Source organism: Oncorhynchus masou, chromosome 15 (genome assembly GCF_036934945.1).
Source record: "Oncorhynchus masou masou isolate Uvic2021 chromosome 15, UVic_Omas_1.1, whole genome shotgun sequence".
NCBI classification, from domain to species: domain Eukaryota; kingdom Metazoa; phylum Chordata; class Actinopteri; order Salmoniformes; family Salmonidae; genus Oncorhynchus; species Oncorhynchus masou.
The window spans coordinates 66,886,010-66,909,348 of NC_088226.1; the positions used below are offsets into that span (position 1 = coordinate 66,886,010).

The 23,339-nt window shown below is 43.6% G+C and overlaps 1 protein-coding gene across 1 annotated transcript in view; it reads right to left on the reverse strand.

The window, feature by feature from the left end:
* Positions 1–23,339, reverse strand: part of map1ab (microtubule-associated protein 1Ab) — an 88,839-nt gene that overhangs the window by 4,000 nt on the left and 61,500 nt on the right. The window contains exons 3-8 of the mRNA XM_064990317.1: positions 16,020–16,102; positions 15,047–15,184; positions 9,960–14,784; positions 8,315–9,276; positions 2,367–8,229; positions 1,421–1,653 (exon numbers count right to left, since the gene is read on the reverse strand). Of these exons, the coding sequence (XP_064846389.1) occupies positions 1,421–1,653; positions 2,367–8,229; positions 8,315–9,276; positions 9,960–14,784; positions 15,047–15,184; positions 16,020–16,102 (12,104 nt within the window). The remainder of the gene's footprint in view (positions 1–1,420; positions 1,654–2,366; positions 8,230–8,314; positions 9,277–9,959; positions 14,785–15,046; positions 15,185–16,019; positions 16,103–23,339) is intronic.

Here is a 23,339-nt window from a genome sequence, read left to right on the forward strand (position 1 = left end):
TCTGTGAAAGAAGGCTATTCCATATGACAAATTGCCAAGAAACTAAAGATCTCGTACAACGTTGTCTACTACTCCCTTCACAGAACAGCACAAACTGGTTCTAACTAGAATAGAAAGAGAAGTGGGAGGCCCCGGTGCACAACTGAGCAAAAGGACAAGTACATTAGTGTCTAGTTTGAGAAATAGACACCTCACAAGTCCTCAACTAGCAGCTTCATTAAATAGTACCCGCAAAACACCAGTCTCAATGTCAACAGTGAAGAGGTGACTCTGGCATGCTGGCCATCTAGGCAGAGTTGCAAAGAAAAAGCCACATCTCAGACTGGCCAATAAAAATAAAAGATTAAGATGGGCAAAAGAAACACAGGACACTGGACAGAGGAAGATTGGAATAAAAGTGTGATGGACAGACAAATCTAAGTTTGAGGTGTTCGGATCACAAATAAGAACATTCGTGAGACGCAGAAAAAAATGAAAAGATGCTGGAGGTCTGCTTGACGCCATCTGTCAAGCATGGTGGAGGCAATGTGATGGTCTGGGGGTGCTTTGGTGATGGTCAAGTGGGAGATTTGTACAGGGTAAAAGGGATCTTGAAGAAGTAAGGCTATCACTCCATTTTGCAGCGCCATGCCATACCCTGTGGCCAGCACAGTCACCGGATCTCAACCCTATTGAGCTGTTGTGGGAGCAGCTTGGCCGTATGCTATGTAAGAAGTACCCATAAAGCCAATCCAACTTGTAAAAGGAGCTTCAGGAAGCATGCGTTAAAAATCTTTTCAGATTACCTCAACAAATTGACAACTAGAATGCCAAAGGTCTGCAAGGCTGTACTTTTTTCAAATTGAGGATTCTTTGACAAAAGCAGTTTGAAGGACACAATTATTATTTCAATTAAAAAATCATTATTTATAACCTTGTCAACATCTTGACTATATTTCCTATTCATTTTGTAATTCATTTCATGTATGTTTTCATGGAAAACAAGGACATTTCTAAGTGACCCCAAACTTTTGACCGGTAGTGTACATTGTAACATTCACAATCTAAATGCTCAAATAATGATGTCCGTCTCAGTGGTTGTAAACAATGGCATACATTGTCTAAAGTATTGTCAAGCATCTGTTTACACTACCAAGTCCATTTTACACGTGATTCAGATCAGTGATTCTGAATATATCCCTCTGGATCCTGAGATTAGCAGTGGTGCAGAATGTCTTCACAGCGAGAAAACACAGGCTAAATGGAAATGTGGAGAAAAGTCAAAACAAATTCAGGAAAAACGTAGAAAACGAAATGTGGAAGGAAAAAAAGTCAAACAGAATGTACTAACAATGTGGAGAAAAGTCAAACATTTACTTAACAGCGGAGCCTGCATGTATGCAGACAGAGAGAGACTAAGGGAAAGAAATAGAGCAAGCACCTGTAGATTGGAGCCCCATGTGGCCTTGCCCTCCAAAAGGGCATCCAGGACACCACGACTAGGCTCTCCACCGGCCGGGTCGTTGCCGCTCACCACGTAGTACGCAGCACGCACCCGCTTGAAGAACTCCTGGTCCACATTCTTGGCACTGCAGTGGTTGGGCACGTAGGCCAGGTCCACATAGATTGGAGGCCCAGGGGGGACGGCTGAACTAGATTTTTGGGAGTTGGTACCTGAAGGAGGAGGTACCATATTGTAAAATTGGAGAAGTCTCTACTGACTTTAGAATGTCTAATGACTTTAGAATGTCTAATGCCTTTAGAATGACTAATGACTTTAGAATGTCTAATGATTTTAGAATGTCTACTGATTTTAGAATGTCTACTGATTTTAGAATGTCTACTGATTTTAGAATGTCTAATGCCTTTAGAATGTCTAATGCCTTTAGAATGTCTAATGCCTTTGGAATGACTAATGACTTTAGACTTTTGAATGACTAATGACTTTAGAATGACTAATGATTTTAGACTTTAGAATGACTAATGCCTTTAGAATGACTAATGACTTTAGAATGACGAATGATTTTAGACTTTAGAATGTCTAAAGCCTTTATAATGACTAATGACTTTTGAATGTCTAATGTCTTTAGAATGACTAATGATTTTAGATTTTTGAATGACTAATGACTTTTCCCCTGTTTGAATGGGGGGGGGGGGAATTCAGACTTCTATGTCTATGTACATCAAGAGTAAATTAGATGGGGAAGTGTGTGCCCTCAAGCCTTTGGGGGATGATTTTTTTAATTTAAAGGGGAATGGAAACACTAGGATTTAGTGTTTCCTTTCCCCTTCAAGGTTATAACCTATTGCATTGTTATCATCTTTTATGTTTTTCAAGTTTCCTCTACTACTGAATATGGAGTCATATCATCCTTCTTTATTTTTACCCAAATTGCTCTTGACGCCGTTCGCGAGGCCTTTCCCTGGAGCGTGTAGGTCCCCCTTGGATCCCAGGCCCTCGGACTTCTGCGTCAGCCTGGAGCTCCTTTCCGTGTCCTTCCTTCTCAGAGAGGCCGATCGAGGCGAGGAGTCCTTGGAGGTCTGCTTCACAGGGGTGGTGGACCTCTTCCCCTTCCGGGCTGGGGACGCAGACTTAGGTTTGCCCAGGCCCTTCCGCAGGCTCTTGGTTGTCTTGTGATCCTTCTTGAGAAGTTTCTCTGTGCTGCTCTGGTCGTTAGAGAGGGCCTCTGGGTCCACCATGCACACGTCAGGGTGTGGCGGGTGTGGGTGGGGGTCCTTCATAGGGGCAGGTAGGGGGTCGTGGGACTTCGCAGCTGATCTGGGCGAGGGGGGTTGATGGCCCCCTCCGGTGGCAGATGCAGATAGTTTGTCCACCGGCAGGTGTTCTGCATCTTCGTCTGAGTCCAAGTTTCCCTCTGCTGTAATCGACGGGCACTCCTCGGTCTCTGGAGGTACGTCTGAGTCAGACTGCGAAGCTAATGAGTCGCTCACTGATGTGGGGGGCGTCTCCTCTCCAGCTAGCACCACCCCGAGTCCAGTTGCCATGCCACCAGGAGGCATGGAAACTGGTTGCGACCCCTCCCCTGCTCCAGTAGCTCCACATTGAGTGAGATGTCGCTTCTGCTTGTGAGACCTCCTCTTGACCGAGTGTTGCTCGCGGTCATCTTCATCCCCCTCAAGAGAGTGGTCGCTCCCTTTGTCTTCATCACCATCATCGCTGGAGAGGGCGTGTGGACTGGGGTTGATGAAAGATGGGGAGATTTCTCCTTTGCGGTGTTTGTATTCACATGAGGAGTAGCTAGGGGGGGACGAGGAGGTAGCCTCCATATGCAGGTCAGTGGGACGACTGGATTCTCCATCTGTTTTGGCAGATGCCTTTGTATGGTGGGCGTGTCCTGCTGTGGACAGAGGGGTGGGCTGGCCTGGAGCTACGCATTCTTCTTCACCATATTCTTCCTCTGCTTCTTCTGCTTCTTCCGTTTCGTACGCTTCCTCCTCCTCTTCCCTGTCATCTTCATAGCCTGGAGGGGCGCTTGGGCATGCGCCCGGCCCTTGTAGGAGTTCCCAGTCAGATAAGCTACTCCTTCTCCTTTCGGACGTCTTCTCTTCCTGTTTCTCTGCTTTTTTATCCTCTACTCTCTCTTTCTCTCCCGCTTTCCTCTCCTTCTCCTTTTCACTCTCCTCATCAGTCTGGTCTTTCTTCTCCTCCTCCTTCCCGTCTTCCTCCTCCAATCTCCTCCAATCAGATTTAAGCAGATCAGATTTAGGTAGATCTGACATTGTGGCACAAGAGGCTTTGCTTGCTTCACTGAAGACATCTTGGGCACTTGTGCGAACCTCAGTAGGCCCATTGGAAGAGGCTTCAGTTGACTCCTGTGGTTTTGTCACCACATCAGATTGGGTCACTGTTGTGGTTGTACTGGAGACGATGGTGACCATGTGTGTCTCAGTTATGGACAGCATGCCTTCTTTTTGCTCTGTCACTGAAGATTTCTGGCATTCAATGCGGCATGGAAGAGTGTAGGACTCTTTGCTGTCCAGTGAGCCCTGGGATTCTCTGTCAGGAGAGTCAGCTCTTTGCAATGGGGAAACATCAAAGAGAGCCCTTGAAGTGGATATGGTTTCAGCGGGTTTGGACAGCTGGGAACTTAATGGTTCTGAAGCCCCAGCAGACATGGTTTTGGTTTCAACAATGCCCTCAAGTTTATGAAAGGTATCAGAGGTCTGACCCTTGTCCATTTTAGGGCTTGATGATGTCTCTTGTTGAATAGTGTCTTTGGCTGGAGTAGGTAAGACTGGAGAGACTTGTGTCAGACTAAATGTAGTTGTAGTTGTTGAGGTAAGCTTTTCAGAGGCTTCTAGGTACTCCTCTTTTAGTATTACCCTTGAGGTTGAGAGGATTGAGTGCTTGGCTGAGGATTCTTCATCTTTGAATGAAGAATACTCAAAGGAAGCAACCTCAGAATCTGTCCTGTAGGGGGCACTAGACACTGTGACGGGACTCTCTACCTCCTCTCGTAACTGGTGGCTGGTTGATAGAGAAGCTGAGGCAGATGGGAGGTAAGACGAAGGAGCTTCCTCTGGTTTTCGACTAGCGGTATCTGGGCTTCTCTGCCTCTCAGCTTCAATGTCTCCCTGACTGTAATGTTTATCTTCACTAGACTTGGGGGGCAGAGATAGGTCAGGACTGTCAAACCTCTCCTCCTTTAACCCCAGCTGGCTGTCCTCAGAAAACTCTGAGGATTCAGAAGGATATCCTCCAGATCCTGTTTGTTCTATTGCAGTGGAACTGCCAGACTGGAGTGGCGAGGCACCAACTACATTCTTCAAAAGGGAATCTGCAGTATCTACCAGTGGAGGGCAGATTGTGGTCATTGAATGGGTAGGTTCCTCCTTTTTGAGGTGGTTGGGTTTGGGTGAGAGGGCCTTCTTGTCCTCTTCTTTTGTAACAAGAAGTTTAGAAGGTGTGGTATCATCTGATGCCGTTTTACAGATTTCTTTTTCAGACTGCTCTCTTGCACCCTTTTCCACATCTAGATCACTGGCTTCTTCTTCTTCTTCCTCCGCATCTTCACCGTCCTCATCTTCATCATCATCGTCGTCATCGTCATCATCATCATCATAATCCTCTCCCACCACCAGTAGCCTCTTATATACACTGTCCGGAGTGTCTTCTCTCTCAGAATAGCCCATTGTAGATTTACTGGTGATAGAGCTGCCAATTTGAGTGTACTCAGATGCAAGAACATTATCGTCTATGAGATGTCCTGAGTACGCGGCCAGGGGGGCAGCAGTAGCCTGATTTTCCTTTTCCTCAGGCGAAACTTGACGAGGTAACATGTCTTTCTCCGCTGGTGAGTAGCGGCCAGAGGGAGAGTCTCCTCGCTCACTATCAGATGAATCCAACTTGTCTTTCACTGGCTCATCTTTTTCCTTCTCTGTTGTCTGCTTCTCAGGGAGGTCTTCAAAAAGCATGGCAGTAGCTGAGGCTTGGGCACCAAGGTTGGATTGGCCCCGTGACAGAGAGGCTGTTTCCTTTCTGCCTGACTGGACTGGCAGATACTCCTCTATACTAGGAGATGCTCCAGTCTGGTCCGTCTCTCCTGTAGATGTTTGAGGGGCCGACCAGACATTGTCCTTCATTTCATCTTCCTCAACTTTTTCAGGTTTATCTTCTTTGAGATTGAAAGGTAATGAGCATGGCTCTGCTGGGGTGGTTTTGTTGTCTTGAGTATCTGAATATGCAAAGCTGTTTTCCACGTGTGGTGTAGCATGTCCCTCCTTCCTATCACTCTCTTCTTCTTGACCTTTCTCTTTGTCATTGTGTTCAGGGAAGGCACTTGGGCTACAACTGGGGCTTCTCTCGCTCTCTGTGAAAGGTGGAGGGGTGTAATCAACGCTACTGAATGACAGCGGTTCCTCTTTTTCCTCGTCCTCTGAGTCGAATTCAGCTGCACCAGCGTCTGCCTGCCTAGTTCTCCTGTTATCATCAACGCCAATATGTGCTGACCGATCAAACTGTCTAGAAACCTCACTGTCTTCTTTATTGTCTGATGCCTCTTCTTTCGAAATGGGCTTTTCATAGGGTTCATACTTAGACACGCCAAAGCCCTGATTTTCTTCTTGCAAACTCACACTGATCGCCTCCTTCTCTGTTCTCATTTTGTCAAAACCTTCCACTTTTTCAGAGGCACTGTCTGCTTTTGTAGCATCAACGTGGCCCACTTCCTCCGGAAACTTCGCAGAATCTTTATCCAAGAGAAAATATGAACAAGGTTGTGTGTGTCCCGGGGAAGCAACTTCCCGCTCTGTTTCCAATTCCCTCTCAGCTTCCTTGCCTGGTTTCTCCTCTCCTTTTTGAGAAACATGCTTCGCCTTTTCATCCGTATTAGATGCTTCTTTGCTTGTTGTCATAGAAGGCAGCAGTGTTTCATGCTGGGGGGATTCCTCCACACCAGCCTGGCTATCGGTGCTTGAGAGAGTGGAACTTACAGCCTGGCTATCGGTGCTCGAGAGAGTGGAACTTACAGCCTGGCTATCGGTGCTTGAGAGAGTGGAACTTACAGCCTGGCTGTTGGTGCTCGAGTTAGTGGAACTTACAGCCTGGCTATCGGTGCTCGAGAGAGTGGAACTTACAGCCTGGCTATCGGTGCTCGAGAGAGTGGAACTTACAGCCTGGCTATCGGTGCTCGAGATAGTGGAACTTACAGCCTGGCTTTCGGTGCTCGAGAGAGTGGAACTTACAGCCTGGCTGTCGGTGCTCGAGAGAGTGGAACTTATAGCCTGGCTGTCGGTGCTCGAGAGAGTGGAACTTACAGCCTGGCTGTCGGTGCTTGAGAGAGTGGAACTTACGGCCTGGCTGTCAACGTTTGAGAGAGTGGAACTTACAGCCTGGCTATTGGTGCTTGAGAGAGTGGAACTTACAGCCTGGCTGTCGGTGCTCGAGAGAGTGGAACTTATAGCCTGGCTGTCGGTGCTCGAGAGAGTGGAACTTACAGCCTGGCTGTCGGTGCTCGAGAGAGTGGAACTTACAGCCTGGCTGTCAACGCTTGATAGTGTTGAACTTACAGCCTGGCTATCGGTGCTTGAGAGAGTGGAACTTACAGCCTGGCTATCGGTGCTCGTGAGAGTGGAACTTACAGCCTGGCTATCGTTGCTCGAGAGAGTGGAACTTACAGCCTGGCTTTCAGTGCTTGATAGTGTTGAACTTACAACCTGGCTGTCAACGCTTGATAGTGCTAAACTTACAGCCTGGCTGTCAGCGCTTGATAGTGTTGAACTTTTAGCCTGGCTGTCAGCGCTTGATAGTGTTGAACTTATAGCCTGGCTGTCAGCGCTTGATAGTGCTGAACTTATAGCCTGGCTGTCAGTACTTGATAGTGTTGAACTTATAGCCTGGCTATCGGTGCTTGATAGTGCTAAACTTATAGATTGGCTATCGGTGCTTGATAGTGCTAAACTTATAGCCTGGCTATCGGTGCTTGATAGTGTTGAACTTATAGCCTGGCTATCGGTGCTTGATAGTGTTGAACTTATAGCCTGGCTATCGGTGCTTGATAGTGTTGAACTTATAGCCTGGCTATCTGTAGTGATGGAGTCTGAGACTGGTTCTTTTTTAGTTGTAGAGATGGCAGAGACTGGATCCTCTTTCATGGTAGGGAAACCAATGGTGGGCTCTTGGCTGAGATGGGGTCCTGATGTGGTCTCAGTTGTCCTGGTGTCCTTTTCTAGTTCAGGGGAGAGTCTATGTTGTCCTTCTTTATGCTGCTCTTTGATGTCTTTATCTGGAGAGGCCTCCCGTTTCGGTAATGAGGACGCAAGCCCAGTGGTCTGTTCAGAGTGGTGGTCCTTCGTTTGGTCACTAAGCACATTCTCTGATGGCTGAGTTGAGAGCAGATGTTGAGACATGATGTCATGCTCTGATTGTCTAGGTTCCACTGATAAAGGTCTTGAGCCTGCACCAGCCATACAAATGGATTCATCTTCCTCTTCCTCCTCCTCATCTCCATCTGAGTACTGAACCTGAAATGTAGACTCAAGCTTTGTCGCAGACGTCACCTCTAGTTTCTCTACCATTCTTGTCTGTGTGGTGCGCTGTAAGGCCTCTCGTAGATCTTTCTCTTGCATTTCCTCTTCCTCCTCTTTAGCAGGTTCATGAGAATCATATTTTTCTGTCTCTTCCTTGCTCTTCTCATCTTTGACTTTGTCAGCTGTTTCATTTTCTTTTGCTCTTTCCTCTCCTTTGATGTGTTCAGCTTCATAACGTTCATCTCTATCTTTCTCACTTTCCTCTCAGCTTCATAACGATCTCTATCTTTCTCTCTTTCCTCTCTGATGGGTTCAGCTTCATAACGTTCATCTCTATCTTTCTCACTTTCCTCTCCTTTGATGTGTTCAGCTTCATAACGTTCATCTCTATCTTTCTCACTTTCCTCTCCTTTGATGGGTTGAGCTTCATAACGTTCATCTCTATCTTTCTCTCTTTCCTCTCTGATGGGTTCAGCTTCATAACGTTCATCTCTATCTTTCTCTCTTTCCTCTCCTTTGATGGGTTCAGCTTCATAACGTTCATCTCTATCTTTCTCTCTTTCCTCTCTGATGGGTTCAGCTTCATAACGTTCATCTCTATCTTTCTCTCTTTCCTCTCCTTTGATGGGTTCAGCTTCATAACGTTCATCTCTATCTTTCTCTCTTTCCTCTCTGATGGGTTCAGCTTCATTACGTTCATCTCTATCTTTCTCACTTTCCTCTCCTTTGATGGGTTCAGCTTCATAACGTTCATCTCTATCTTTCTCTCTTTCCTCTCTGATGGGTTCAGCTTCATTACGTTCATCTCTATCTTTCTCACTTTCCTCTCCTTTGATGGGTTCAGCTTCATAACGTTCATCTCTATCTTTCTCACTTTCCTCTCTGATGGGTTCAGCTTCATAACGTTCATCTCTATCTTTCTCACTTTCCTCTCCTTTGATGGGTTCAGCTTCATAACGTTCATCTCTATCTTTCTCACTTTCCTCTCCTTTGATGGGTTCAGCTTCATAACGTTCATCTCTATCTTTCTCTCTTTCCTCTCTGATGGGTTCAGCTTCATTACGTTCATCTCTATCTTTCTCTCTTTCCTCTCCTTTGATGGGTTCAGCTTCATAACGTTCATCTCTATCTTTCTCTCTTTCCTCTCTGATGGGTTCAGCTTCATTACGTTCATCTCTATCTTTCTCTCTTTCCTCTCCTTTGATGGGTTCAGCTTCATAACATTCATCTCTATCTTTCTCATCTTTGACGTCTTCGAAATCACTAGTATCTTCTTTCTCTTGCTCATTTTCCATCTTCCGTTCTTTACTGACATCAGCCACATGAGTATCATATTTCTCTTTCTCCATGTTCTCTTCCTGACTGACTTCAATCTCAAAAGAATTATAATTTTCTTTATTCTCCCCCTGGGTGGATTCAGCCATGCATGTATCACCCTTCTCTTTCTCTCTGTGCTCTTCTTTCGTCGGTTCACTGACAAGGGTATCTCGCTCTTTTTCTATTTTATCTTCTCTTATCGGTTCAGTGTCAAAGGTATCCTTTTCTTTCATCTCATCTTTCATGGCTTCAGCCACAAAGGTATCTTTCTCTTGTACTATTTGTTGTGTTGTGGTGGAGTCTGAGGCTGGCTCCACTTTAGAGGTAGAGATACAAGAGCTTAGCTCATCTTTAGAAGTTAATATAGTCTCTATTTCTTTCTGTTTCTCTTCTTTCAGAGGTTCACACTTCTCCTTGATGAGCTCGGCCCCACAAGTATCTTTATCTTCCTTGATGGATTCAGCTTCAGTAGCAATAACCTTTTCTGTTACTTTCTTATCTTCCTTGATGGGTTCAGCTTCAGTAGCACCAACCTTTTCTGTTACTTTCTTATCTTCCTTGATGGGTTCAGCTTCAGTAGTACCAACCTTTTCTGTTATGGATTTCAGCTTCAGTAGTACCAACCTTTTCTGTTACTTTCGTATCTTCCTTGATGGATTCAGCTTCAGTAGTACCAACCTTTTCTGTTACTTTCTTATCTTCCTTGATGGATTCAGCTTCAGTAGCACCAACCTTTTCTGTTACTTTCTTATCTTCCTTGATGGGTTCAGCTTCAGTAGCACCAACCTTTTCTGTTACTTTCTTATCTTCCTTGATGGGTTCAGCTTCAGTAGTACCAACCTTTTCTGTTACTTTCGTATCTTCCTTGATGGGTTCAGCTTCAGTAGTACCAACCTTTTCTGTTACTTTCGTATCTTCCTTGATGGATTCAGCTTCAGTAGTACCAACCTTTTCTGTTACTTTCTTATCTTCCTTGATGGATTCAGCTTCAGTAGTACCAACCTTTTCTGTTACTTTCTTATCTTCCTTGATGGATTCAGCTTCAGTAGTACCAACCTTTTCTGTTACTTTCTTATCTTCCTTGATGGGTTCAGCTTCAGTAGTACCAACCTTTTCTGTTACTTTCTTATCTTCCTTGATGGATTCAGCTTCAGTAGTATTTTCTGATTTCTTATCTTCCTTGATGGGTTCAGCTTCAGTAGTACCAACCTTTTCTGTTACTTTCTTAACTTCCTTGATGGGTTCAGCTTCAGTAGCACCAAACTTTTCTGTTACTTTCTTATCTTCCTTGATGGGTTCAGCTTCAAGTATGACATATTTTTCTTTCACTTTCCCATTGTAATCTTCCTTGATGGGTTCAACTTCATGAATATCACAGTTTTCCTTCACTTTCGAATCTGTATCTTCCTTGATGGGTTCAGCTTCAGTGGTACCAACCTTTTCTGTTTCTTTACCTTCTTTGGTGGTTTCAGCCTCGTGTGTGTCGTGCTTTTCTGTCTCTTTCTCCTTCATGTCCTGTTTTATGGGTTTTACATCAGAAGTATCATCATCATCATCATCCTCACCGTCGTCATCATCTAAGAAGCTACTCTCCTTCTCCTTTGGGAATTTAGCCTTACTGCACACTTTGGATTCTTTCTCTTGATGATCATCATCATCTTCCTCATCACTGTGTTCGAGTATAGCCTCACCACTAGAAATGTCTTCCCGTAAAGATTCCTTTCCTAATAAGGAAACTTCATCTTTCCTTGTGACTGACTCAGAGGGAAGAGGAGTTGTCTCCTGTTTCAGTTGGATCTCATCTGTGGAAGCGGAGAGACCATCTTTTTCCCCCACTTTTGTAACCGGCAAGTCTTGTTCAAATGATTTCTCCCCAGATGGTGGTGCATCTGACTCACGTTGACTTTCTTTCTGGATGTCAGCATCTAGTTTTTCCTTATTATCTTCTTGATCTTTCTTCGCATCCTCACCGTCTGTTTTGGTGGCTGAATCATGAATGTCCTCCTGTGTTTGATGCTCCAGTCCTGGGAAGGCCTTGGTCTTTTCTTCCACAGGCGACTGATGAAGAGGAGAGTGGGTTGCACTGGGAGGTCCAGACTGTGTGGGAGAGGCCATTTTCACAGTGCTATCGTCTGGACTGAAGCACCGCTCTTCACCTTCTGAAGTGACTGAGTCTGACCTAAAGGGCTTTGAGAAAGAGGGTGGGGGTGAAAGGGGTTTTGGAGGCATTGCAGTTGAGATGTCTTCTTTGGACTTAAAGAGCTGTACCTCCTCATCAACTGGTGGTTGATCCAGCTTCAAATCCTGAACAGGTTTGGAGACACGAGACTCAGAGGCAGGGAGCTTTTCCACATCCCTTTCTCTATCTTGGAACATTAGAGGAGAGGCAAAACTCTCCTGTAGTTTTTCACGTGAAATGTCAACGTTAGGAGTTTGGTCTTCTTCTTCTTCCTCTTCATCGTGAGCCTTGATGACCTTATCCTCAGTCTTCACATCAGAGACAACAGGAAGGCACTCCTCGGATGGAGGTGACTTTAAGCACTTGTCGTCCTCCAAGGAGGATGTTGGTGAGATGGTCCCAGCAGAGTGGAAGGGTTCTTTCCCATGTGTGGCCTCGGTTGGAATTGCCAGGGGAACGCTGTTAACAGTATCGTTAACCAGTGAGCTTTTGCCCGATTCCTCAGTCTGAGGTGTAGTGACGGGAGTAACCAATTGGTCCTCTGCAATAGAGGTAGGAAAGGAGGACAATTTATCATACTCCGTGATGGATGTGGCTGAGGAGACAAGTTCTTCCTCTGCCAAGGGAGCAGACATGATGTTAGTGAACACTGATACTTGCTCCTGTCCACCCATGAAACCTTTGGCTGTTACATCAGCCATAGCTGCTGCTTGCATCTCCTTCATCCTGTGGATGGTGTCCAAGGAGCCTGTCTGATCTGGGACAGAGATGTCATATGTACCCACTTCGTATTGGAGGTGTGGTATCCTGTCTTCCGCCTCCTCGTGAATCTCCTCATCCGAGATGGTCTGTTCAGTTTCGGAGTAACCGGGAATGGTTTCATCTTGAATGAAGGAGATGGGCTCGGCAGCAGCGGCTCCTTGCAGTGTTGATACTATGTCGGCTGTAGCGCCTCCAACATTTGAGATGTAGCCTTCCTCATCTTCCTCATCCTCCTCTTTGGCTCCAGCAATGTGTTCGACTGCTTTGCTTTCCCAGTTCTTGGCCGATGTTTCTTTCTCTCTCGCTTCAGGTTTGTTTTTGACCTCTTCATCAGCTATCACGTCTAAGTCTTCTACCTCTTCCAGCTCGGCCTTTTCAACAACATCTTCATCTTCCTCTTCCTCCTCCTGGGATGAAGGCCTTCTGCTTTCCTCTTTAGCTGTGGGCTTTTCAGCTTTCTCCATTTCCTCCACCTCATGTTTCCTGTCTAGTCTGTTATCTTCTCCTTCCTCTTCCTCCTCCCCTATCCCCATATCTTCCTCTTCCTCTTCCATTTTCCTCTCTGCTATCAGGCCTTCTTTTTCCTCCACCTCATCGTCCTCAATGGCAGCTCCCTCATCCTCATAGATATCCACATCCTGTGCTTGAAATTCTTCTTTATGCTCTTGTGCTAATGTGTCCTCTTTTCTTTGAGAATCAGTCTCAAATCCCATTGCTGTGGCTGCTCCCTTCTCAGGTGACTTTGTGCCCATTGGAGTTTGAGAGACAGTTTCCTGTTCTTTCTCCTCCTCCTGGGTAGGGGATTCGGTCATGCTTTCTTCTGCTGGTGTCTCCACTGCACTCTCTGGTGGCTTGGTAAGATCCTCTGGAGTGGAGGAAGCAGAGATGCCCTCAACAGCCCCATTCTGTAATGGCTCAGGCTGAATGGTATCTGCTGCTAGTTCCTCAGATTTGGGTTCAGCAGGCTCTGCCTTGGCCGTTTTGACTTTGCTTTTGTCGGTTTTGGGTTTACTTGACGCTTTTGCCCTGTGCAGGGTCTTTCTGACCTCTGGTGTGAGGGGTTTTAGGTCAGGTTTTGTTATCTTTCTCAACTCTGGTTTGGATGTGTCCTTTTTCTTGTCAACTTTGGGGTCTTTTTTTTTGTCTTCTTTTTTAGCTGCGTCATCTTTCTTGACATGTTTGATCTCTTTCTTTTCCTTGTCTTTTTTCTCATCCATCTTGGATGCCCTTTCCTTTGAGTGTTTTTTCAAGGATTTCTCCTTCAAAAGTTTTTTATTTTCTGGTCCATCAGTCTTGGATTTTAGTATTTTTGTGGGTTTTTCATTCTCTACCAGTTTCCTACCTTCCTTCACAGAGTCACTCTTTGCCTCTGTGGTCACCGAAACCTCATCGTCTGCTTCTTTCTTAGGGGATTTGGTAGTCTTGGGAGATGATTTGAGACTCTCTTTGCTGTCTGTCCTTTGCTTCAGCTTTGTCTGTTTTACAACAGCAGGTGGAGCTCCTGAGGCAATGTCTTTTTGTGTGGCTACTGGGTATCGCAAGAAGTCAAGGTGCTTTAATTTCTCCAGGCCCTCCAGGATTTTGTTTTGTGGTGCGTTTCCAGGGAACAGCACTCTGACAATCTTTTCTGCAGGATTGGCAGGAAGCCAGACAACTAATGCTGTAACTGACGTCAGGTAAGGTACGGATATTTCTCCCTCTTTTCCATTGGGGAGCACAATGCCAGTTTTGGCTTTGCTGTTACCCGCCCACTTTTGCATGAGAAACTGCATCTCTTTACTGTCCTTGACGGGGTTCAGAACATACATGTCTAACTTGCCCACTCCCATCTTGTGGAAAAGAGTTAAAGGCTCAATAAGGTTACTGACCAGTCTACAGAGAGGCTCCGGCTTGATTCCCAGTTTGTTGAGGTACTGCAACGTGAGGGAGGCCTCCTCGATGCTGCGCTTGACCTTTAGGTTTGATTCTGGCATACGTAGCTTCTCGGGTACATTGAAGAAGATCACACCAAGCTCTGGAGAGATCAGGTTCTTCATCCAGTCGCTGTAGCTAGCAGAGCCTTGTGACTGTTCCTCCTCCTGCTCTGCTATTTTCCTTTGAAGGAGCCCGTTGATGCCTGGCAGATTGTCTGCACCAATGTGAGTGAGTAAAATCGAGTCGATGCGGTCCAAGTGTCTGACCAACTTCCAGAAGCATGATTTCCTTTCAGAGCCTCCATCCACTAGGATGTTGAAGCCATTGACCGCAAACAGGGCCGAGTCGCCCCTCCCCCCAGGGAAGACATAGCAGCAGGGCCTGGACAGTTTCAGGAAGCCTCCAGATGTGGGCGGCTCCAGGAGGTCAAAGGGCGAAGGCACGTCTACCGTCTCGGAGATGTACTCCGTGAACTCTGTGACTCCCTCCATCTTGGGGAGCACAGGCTCAGGGTTCAGTCTGTACTCAAGGAACTCCCGTAAGTGCTGCTGCTGACCCAGGGAGCTCCAACCCACCTCCGCTCGGCAGGACACAGTGAGTGTGGCCCGCTGCTCGGGGGCCGCTTCGCCCAGCAAATCACTGACCTACAGGAGAATGACAGACAGAGACAAGCCCCAAGGTCAGCGGTCAGTGCTGATGTATAAAAATTGCTCAATGACATTGCTGTTTTGATTTTCATCCACAATTCCAGTTCGTGAGGAGTAATATTTAAGATTCATTTTTCATTGGTAATCTAATCTTCATAAAAATAAAAAAAAAGCTTTTCAGTACTACAGACGAGAGTCAACAATGCCAGGAAAGGCTGCTCTGAATAGGACTTGACTGTTCGGAACAGTAATAGCTTACCCCAGGATCAGCAAAGACTTGTGAGAAGCTCTGATAGGTGAAAACCCCACTTTGGAGAAGCAGGTCACCGTGGTCTGAGTTCTGCCCACTCAGGACCAAGAGCTTATGTCCTGCTGAGTCTGTGACAAGAGACTGGATCTGGGCCAGAGAAGACAGAGGATAATTATAGGACACAGCACAGAGTAAAGATAATATGACTTTTATATTTTTATATTGGTTAGGGCCAGTGGTTCCCAACTCTGGTCCTCCAGTATCCCCAACAGCACACATTTTTATTGTAGCCCCAGACAAACTCTACCTGATTCAACTCATTGAGGGCTTGATGATTAGTTGACAGTTGAATCCGGTGTGCTTGTCAGGGGCTACAACAGAAAGATGTGTGCTGTTGGGGATATTGGAGGAGTTGGGAAACACTTGGTTAAGCTCTGAATTTAATCAAATGTTTTTAAATGTTTTTCAACTTAAGCTGTTATTGGTATGCCACTTAAATCACAGTGATAGAAAATTGTTTTCTTTCAGAATGTTTTTTTATTTTTTTTTAATGTATGAGATTCTAAATCATCAACAATTAAATGTAAAAAAAAATGTTTTTTGCATGTAATGATTGATAGGTCTAAATATAGCACAAGACTAGATTTTCCTAAATGTTTTTTGCATGTAATGATTGATAGGTCTAAATATAGCACAAGACTAGATTTTCCTAAATGTTTTTTGCATGTAATGATTGATAGGTCTAAATATAGCACAAGACTAGATTTTCCTAAATGTTTTTTGCATGTAATGATTGATAGGTCTAAATATAGCACAAGACTAGATTTTCCTAAATGTTTTTTGCATGTAATGATTGATAGGTCTAAATATAGCACAAGACTAGATTTTCCTAAATGTTTTTTGCATGTAATGATTGATAGGTCTAAATATAGCACAAGACTAGATTTTCCTAAATGTTTTTTTTTAAATGTTGAAAACGCACCTCTAAAGCAACCGTATCCTCGGATGGGTTGACTAACACCACAGTCTCTAGGACGTCACTTTTGTGGTGGAGAGTCCGTTGTCCTACAAGGGAGAGAACATCGAAAAACATGAGGAGAGAGAGGACGTGTTTTGTCAATATCGTTCATGTACTTGCTTTAAAAAGGGTTCCCTTTCAAATCCTTCTAGACATAAGCAACATTGGCACAGGTCAACAACTTAAGAGGCTACTGAGAATCTTGGCAGAGTCTGAGCAGTCTGCCCCAAAAGCAACTTAAGAGTCTGCCCCGAAGACATCCTGCTGGAGAGCATCCAGTCTTTGAGTCTGGGAGATTTAGTACTGCATGGTGCCTGTACAGTATGTGGGCCAGACGCTTATAGAGACAGCGCGTCAAGGCAAGAACAAAAGTTGGAAAAGGAAATAGGTCACCAAATGTCTACTGGCTGTGGCTTGAAATCAGAGCTTCTTAGAACAGAACAAAGTTGAAAACAGCTATTGGTATTGTCATGCAAGGGAATTGAGAATTGGACAATACCTAAGCTAGAATTGCATGGCTTTGTAACATATCAACATTGGCTGAATATTTAAGAACGTTTGACAATCACCATCACAAGGGCTGCGGGCATATGGTTTTCAGGTTATTGGTTAATATCACAGACACTTAGGTATAAAGTCACTGACATAAAGAGAGAGAGAGGGCAAATACGATAAATCATTCGAGGCGACTCAGTACATGTGATGCTGAACGTCCCTGTCATCATTTCTACTCATTAAAGTTCAAAAGTGTGACGATAAGCACTACATTGCCTTTTGTTTAAGGACCGATGCAGACTCTAATAGGGATTCCCATACATCCCCTAAGTTTTCCCGTGCTGCTGCCATTTTGGTATCTGCACTGTCATCCGTTTGCTGTGAAAGACCTCTGCAGAGAGTCGGCTTCATGTCGCCGGGCCACCTGCAAAGTAGTGATTACTGGATTATCCACTGAGGTGAGTCAGGGTAAACGATTAAGGCCTGGATTCAAGCCGTACAGAGGAAGATCCAAGTTAAAATGTAAAAGGAATTTTCCGATTGAGCCGAGCGATGCAGCGTTTACCGCGTATGCAGTCTCCGCGGCCGCAGGAAAGTTGCCTTTAATTGTCAATTGTGCAATAAATCGGATGTTCAAATCAAATGTTATTTGTCACATGAGCTGAAAACAACAGGTGTAGGTAGACCTTACATTGAAATGCTTACTTACAAGCCCTTAACCAACACTATGGATTGAACAGATCCCTACTTTAGATTCAAAATCAGAATGTATACTTTAGATTCAAAATCAGAATGTATACTTTAGATTCAAAATCAGAATGTATACTTTTGATTCAAAATCAGAATGTATACTTTAGATTCAAAATCAGAATGTATACTTTAGATTCAAAATCAGAATGTATACTTTAGATTCAAAATCAGAATGTATACTTTAGATTCAAAATCAGAGTGTATACTTTAGATTCAAAATCAGAGTGTATACTTTTGATTCAAAATCAGAATGTATACTTTAGATTCAAAATCAGAATGTATACTTTAGATTCAAAATCAGAATGTATACTTTAGATTCAAAATCAGAATGTATACTTTTGATTCAAAATCAGAATGTATACTTTTGATTCAAAATCAGAATGTATACTTTAGATTCAAAATCAGAATGTATACTTTAGATTCAAAATCAGAATGTATACTTTAGATTCAAAATCAGAATGTATACTTTAGATTCAAAATCAGAATGTATACTTTAGATTCAAAATCAGAATGTATACTTTAGATTCAAAATCAGAATGTATACTTTTGATTCAAAATCAGAATGTATACTTTTGATTCAAAATCAGAATGTATACTTTTGATTCAAAATCAGAATGTATACTTTTGATTCAAAATCAGAATGTATACTTTAGATTCAAAATCAGAATGTATACTTTTGATTCAAAATCAGAATGTATACTTTAGATTCAAAATCAGAATGTATACTTTAGATTCAAAATCAGAATGTATACTTTAGATTCAAAATCAGAATGTATACTTTAGATTCAAAATCAGAATGTATACTTTAGATTCAAAATCAGAATGTATACTTTAGATTCAAAATCAGAATGTATACTTTTGATTCAAAATCAGGATGGACACTGGATCCATTTCCAAACTATAAAGTTTGCATTTGAATAGCTACCCCTGCACATCACAGGTATTATGCATATTCATGTAAACAAAAGAATAAAAATAGACGTGTAAATTAAGTGATCGTCATGGCAATACTGTGATTGGTTGGAGTCGGTCAGTTGACCCAGGAGGAACAGAATCATTGGCTGATACAAAACCAAGCAAAACTTCTTCTGAATGGTGGAGGTGATAATGAGCTTTCGTTGTCAATGATAAAGTTAGCTTTGTTACTCTTAAATGCTGACTATATCATTACACCACTGATGAACAGACAGTCTTATTAGTAGTAGCAGAGGATACAATTACTACTGAAAGCTAATAGAACTTGTAAAGTGGAACCGACCAGCACAGGCCTAAAAGGGGAAAAAAAAGGAATAAGAACATTTCTGGATGTCATGGTAACAAGTCAGAGACATTTCGGAACAAAAGCACTCCGACCACAGGACATGGCTCACTTGGTTGCCGTTGCCATGGAAATGGACCAAATCTCTCATCATTACCCTGACTTGGCCTCTTGTGTTTTTTTTCTTCTTCAGTGAGACGCAAAGCAGAGCATTAGTCTGTAAGAGAGGAAAGGAGACTGGACCTGGGGCTTCAGGTGACCTGGCCACTGCTACAGAACTGACCGAGTGCTGCTATTAGCTGCAGAAAGCAGCAAACAACTGTTAGTCTGATCCCTGATCTGTTTGTTCTGTCATGACAATTACCATAAAAAGCTGGTTCGACAACGTAAACAGATCTGGGACCAGGCACACCGAGAGGGACAGCTACTGTAAGTTGTACTGCCATAGGCCAACTATAGATGCTCAGTGAGCTACCAAGAGGGAAGCCTTGTTCATCAGAGCCCGCTGGAAGAGCAGCCGAGCCGTCCTCGGATGATCCCCGCATGATTCTACACCACTTTGTTTCGATATATTCCAGAGCAGTGAGGGAGTACAGAACATGACATAATACAATAGGGACGTTGGGGGATATTCAAAACATGAGCCTAGTAGTAGAATACGTGAGCAAAAGACATGATATCAGACCTGGGGAGATGACGATCAGCTGCTTGTCCCTGTAGGATGACCCCCCCCCCCCTCTCTGACACTGCAGACTGGTACAGTGTGATACTCGATGAACAAAGAGTCGGTGTCAGTCAGGGGCTGGTCAGTCTGACAGGGACGAGAGAAGCAACAACAACAGCAGTAGAAGTCATTAGGCTGGTCCCAGATCTGTTTTTGTTGTGTATCTCCCAATGATCATTATCTCCTAGGATCATTGTTATGCATCACCATAACCACAGGAGCATTACAGCACAAACAGATCTGGGACCAGCTTAATGACTCCCTGATGTTGTTAAGACTAAAGAGTAAAGTAATGAGCATCTCTACTGGCTGTAGATGGGCATCCCATTCCAGTTCAGTGCTGTGGTATCATGTGCACATCCCTTACCTGTCACCAACTCTAAGTGCTCTAGTTAAGGTAATATATGTGTGGCCCTGTGTCTCACCAACTCTAAAATGGGTATGGGGAATTGAAGCATATCAGAACTTGTATCTAATGGCTAAATATTGGTATCTAAAGGGTTAAAGTGGAACTAGAATGTGTGGTAATCTCTGAGAAACTAGCTCATGCTAATGAACCGAGAAGCTCAATTCCACCCCCACATTTTCTGAAGTAAATCCGCCCCAAAGACATGCCTGCAAATCCACTCAGATTTATAATAGGAAAACTCCAGTAATCCGATCCTCACTGAAATGAGTTTGCAGCAAGTAGCTTTAAGAGAAAAGTTAGTAACGACGTTCTAGAATAGTCTACACTGCGCAGTGGGTAGACGGGTGAATAATACCTTAGGTTAAAGACTTAAGGCTAGATTCAATCCTCAGCACTCTGTGTTGCAGCAATAATAGATCCAGTTATACAGTTGAAGTGGGAAGTTTACATACACTTCGGTTGGAGTCATTAAAACTCGTTTTTCAACCACTCCATACATTTCATGTTAACAAACTATAGATTTGGCAAGTCGGTTAGGACATCTACTTTGTGCATGACACAAGTCATTTTTCCAACAATTGTTTACAGACAGATTATTTCACTTATAACTCACTGTATCACAATTCCAGTGGGCCAGAAGTTTACATACACTTAGATGGCTGTGCCTTTAATTAAACAGCTTGGAAAATTCCAGAAAATGTTGTTGTGGCTTTAGAAGCTTCTGATAGGCTAACTGACACCATTTGAGTCAATTGGAGGTGTACCTGTGGATGTATTTCAAGGCCTACCTTCAAACTCAGTGCCTCTTTGCGTGACATCATGGGAAAATCAAAAGAAATCAACCAAGACCTCAGAAAAAACATTGTAGACCTCCACAAGTCTGGCTCATACTTGGGTGCAATTTCCAAACGCCTGAAGGTACCACGTTGATCTGTACAAACAATAGTACACAAGTATAAACACCATGGGACCACGCAGCCGTCATACCGCTCAGGAAGGAGACGCGTTCTGTCTCCTAGAGATGAACGTACTTTGGTGCGAAAAGCGCAAATCAATCCCAGAACAACAGCAAAGGACCTTGTGAAGATGCTGTAGAAAACAGGTACAAAAGTATCTATATCCACAGTAAAAACTAGTCCTATATCGACATAACCTGAAAAGCAACTCAGCAAGAAAGAAGCCACTGCTTCCAAACCGCCATAAAAAAAAAACAGACTACGGTTTGCAACTGCACATGGGGACAAAGATCGTACTTTTTGGAGAAATGTCCTCTGGTCTGATGAAACAAAAATAGAACTGTTTGGCCATAATGACCATTGTTATGTTTGGAGGAAAAAGGGGGAGGCTTGCAAGCCGAAGAACACCATCCAAATCGTGAAGCATGGAGGTGGCAGCATCATGTTGTGGGGGTGCTTTGCTGCAGGAGGGACTGGTGCACTTCACAAAATAGATGGCATCATGAGAGAGGAAAATTGTGGATATATTAAAGCAGCATCTCAAGACATCAGTTAAAGCTTGGTCGCAAATGGGTCTTACAAATAGACAACGACCCCAAGCATACCTCCAAAGTTGTGGCAAATGGCTTAAGGACAACAAAGTCAAGTCATTGGAGTGGCTATCACAAAGCCCTTATCTCAATCCTATAGAAAATGTGTGGACAGAACTGAAAAAACATGTGCGAGCAAGGAGGCCTACAAACCTGACTTGGTTACACCAGCTCTGTCAGGAGGAATGGGACAAAATTTACCCAACTTATTGTGGGAAGCTTCCCCGAAACGTTTGACCCAAGTTAAACAATTTAAAGGCAATGCTACCAAATACTAATTGAGTGTAAACTTCTGACCCACTGGGAATGTGATGAAAGAAATAAAAGCTGAAATAAATCACTCTACTATTATTCTGACATTTCACATTCTTAAAATAAAGTGGTGATCCTAACTGACCTAAGGCAGGGAATTTTTTTACTAGGATTAAATGTCAGGAATTGTGAAAAACTGAGTTTAAATGTATTTGGCTAAGATGTATGTAAACTTCCGACTTCAACTGTATGCATGTATGTACAGTGGGGCAAAAAAGTATTTAGTCAGCCACCAATTGTGCAAGTTCTCCCACTTAAAAAGATGAGAGAGGCCTGTAAGATGAGAGAGGCCTGTAATCTTCAACTATGACAGACAAAATGAGATGAAAAAAAATCCAGAAAATCACATTGTAGGATTTTTTGTTGTTGTTGAATTTTCTCCCCTTTTCTCCCCAATTTCGTGGTATCCAATTGTTTTTAGTAGCTACTATCTTGTCTCATCGCTACAACTCCCGTACGGGCTCGGGAGAGACGAAGGTTGAAAGTCATGCGTTCTCCAATACACAACCCAACCAAGCCGCACTGCTTCTTAACACAGCGCCATCCAACCCGGAAGCCAGCCGCACCAATGTGTCGGAGGAAACACCATGCACCTGGCAACCTTGGTTAGAGCGCACTGCGCCCGGCAGTTTATCTCAACACTTTGTTATATACCCTTTGTTGGCAAAACCTACAATGTGATTTTCTGGATTTTTTTTTTCATTTTGTCTGTCATAGTTGAAGTGTACCTATGATAAAAATTACAGGCCTCTCTCATCTTTTTAAGTGGGAGAACTTGCACAATTGGTGGCTGACTAAATACTTTTTTGCCCCACTGTATATGTATGTATGTATGTGTGTATGTGTGTGTGTATGTGTGTATGTATGTATGTATGTATGTATGTATGTATGTATGTATGTATGTATGTATGTATGTGTGTATGTGTGTGTGTATGTATGTATATATCTATGTCTGTGTGTGTGTGTGTGTGTGTGTGTGTGTGTGTGTGTGTGTGTGTGTGTGTGTGTGTGTGTGTGTGTGTGTGTGTGTGTGTGTGTGTGTGTGTGTGTGTGTGTGTGTGTGTGTATGTATCTATGTCTGTGTGTGTGTATGTATGTATCTATGTCTGTGTGTGTGTGTGCGTGCGTGCGTGCGTGTGTATGTGTGTGTGTGTGTGTGTGTGTGTGTGTGTGTGTGTGTGTGTGTGTGTGTGTGTGTGTGTGTACATACACACATATACGGGGGATTGGAAGTGATGCAGACAATTACATTGATGGAAGCTACAATCTATCTGCAATATTAAAGCTGATCTACCACCTAAACAACCCCAAACAAGTAATGGAGAGTAGAAAGGTAGATTACACTCAATTATTGATGTAGGTTTGTCCATCTGAGTCCACCATGATGAAGTCATATTTAGTAATATAAACACGTAAAACTAAATCACGAGTACAGACAGACAGCTGTGTTTCCCAGCTTTGACATTTTGTTTAAACAGTCTTTTTGAAGAGCAGGATGTTCAGCCAAGTTTCCCTCCTCTATTCATCACACTGGCTTTTCCTTTAACTCCCAGAAACAGCGAAAGTATCCCACTTCAAGGTCACTGACATTCTGCCAAAAGGCATGTCGAAAACTCCAATCTTAAAAAAAGAGACTAAAGGCTGAACAAATGCATTTGGTGGTTGAGTTTCCTTCTCAATATCCTCAGACTGCTCTAATTTCAGCAAAGGATTTTCTATCACCTCTCACGTCTGCGTCATTTCCTGACATGTACAAAAAAACAGTATTCAGCAGTTGTTAACATCTGAAA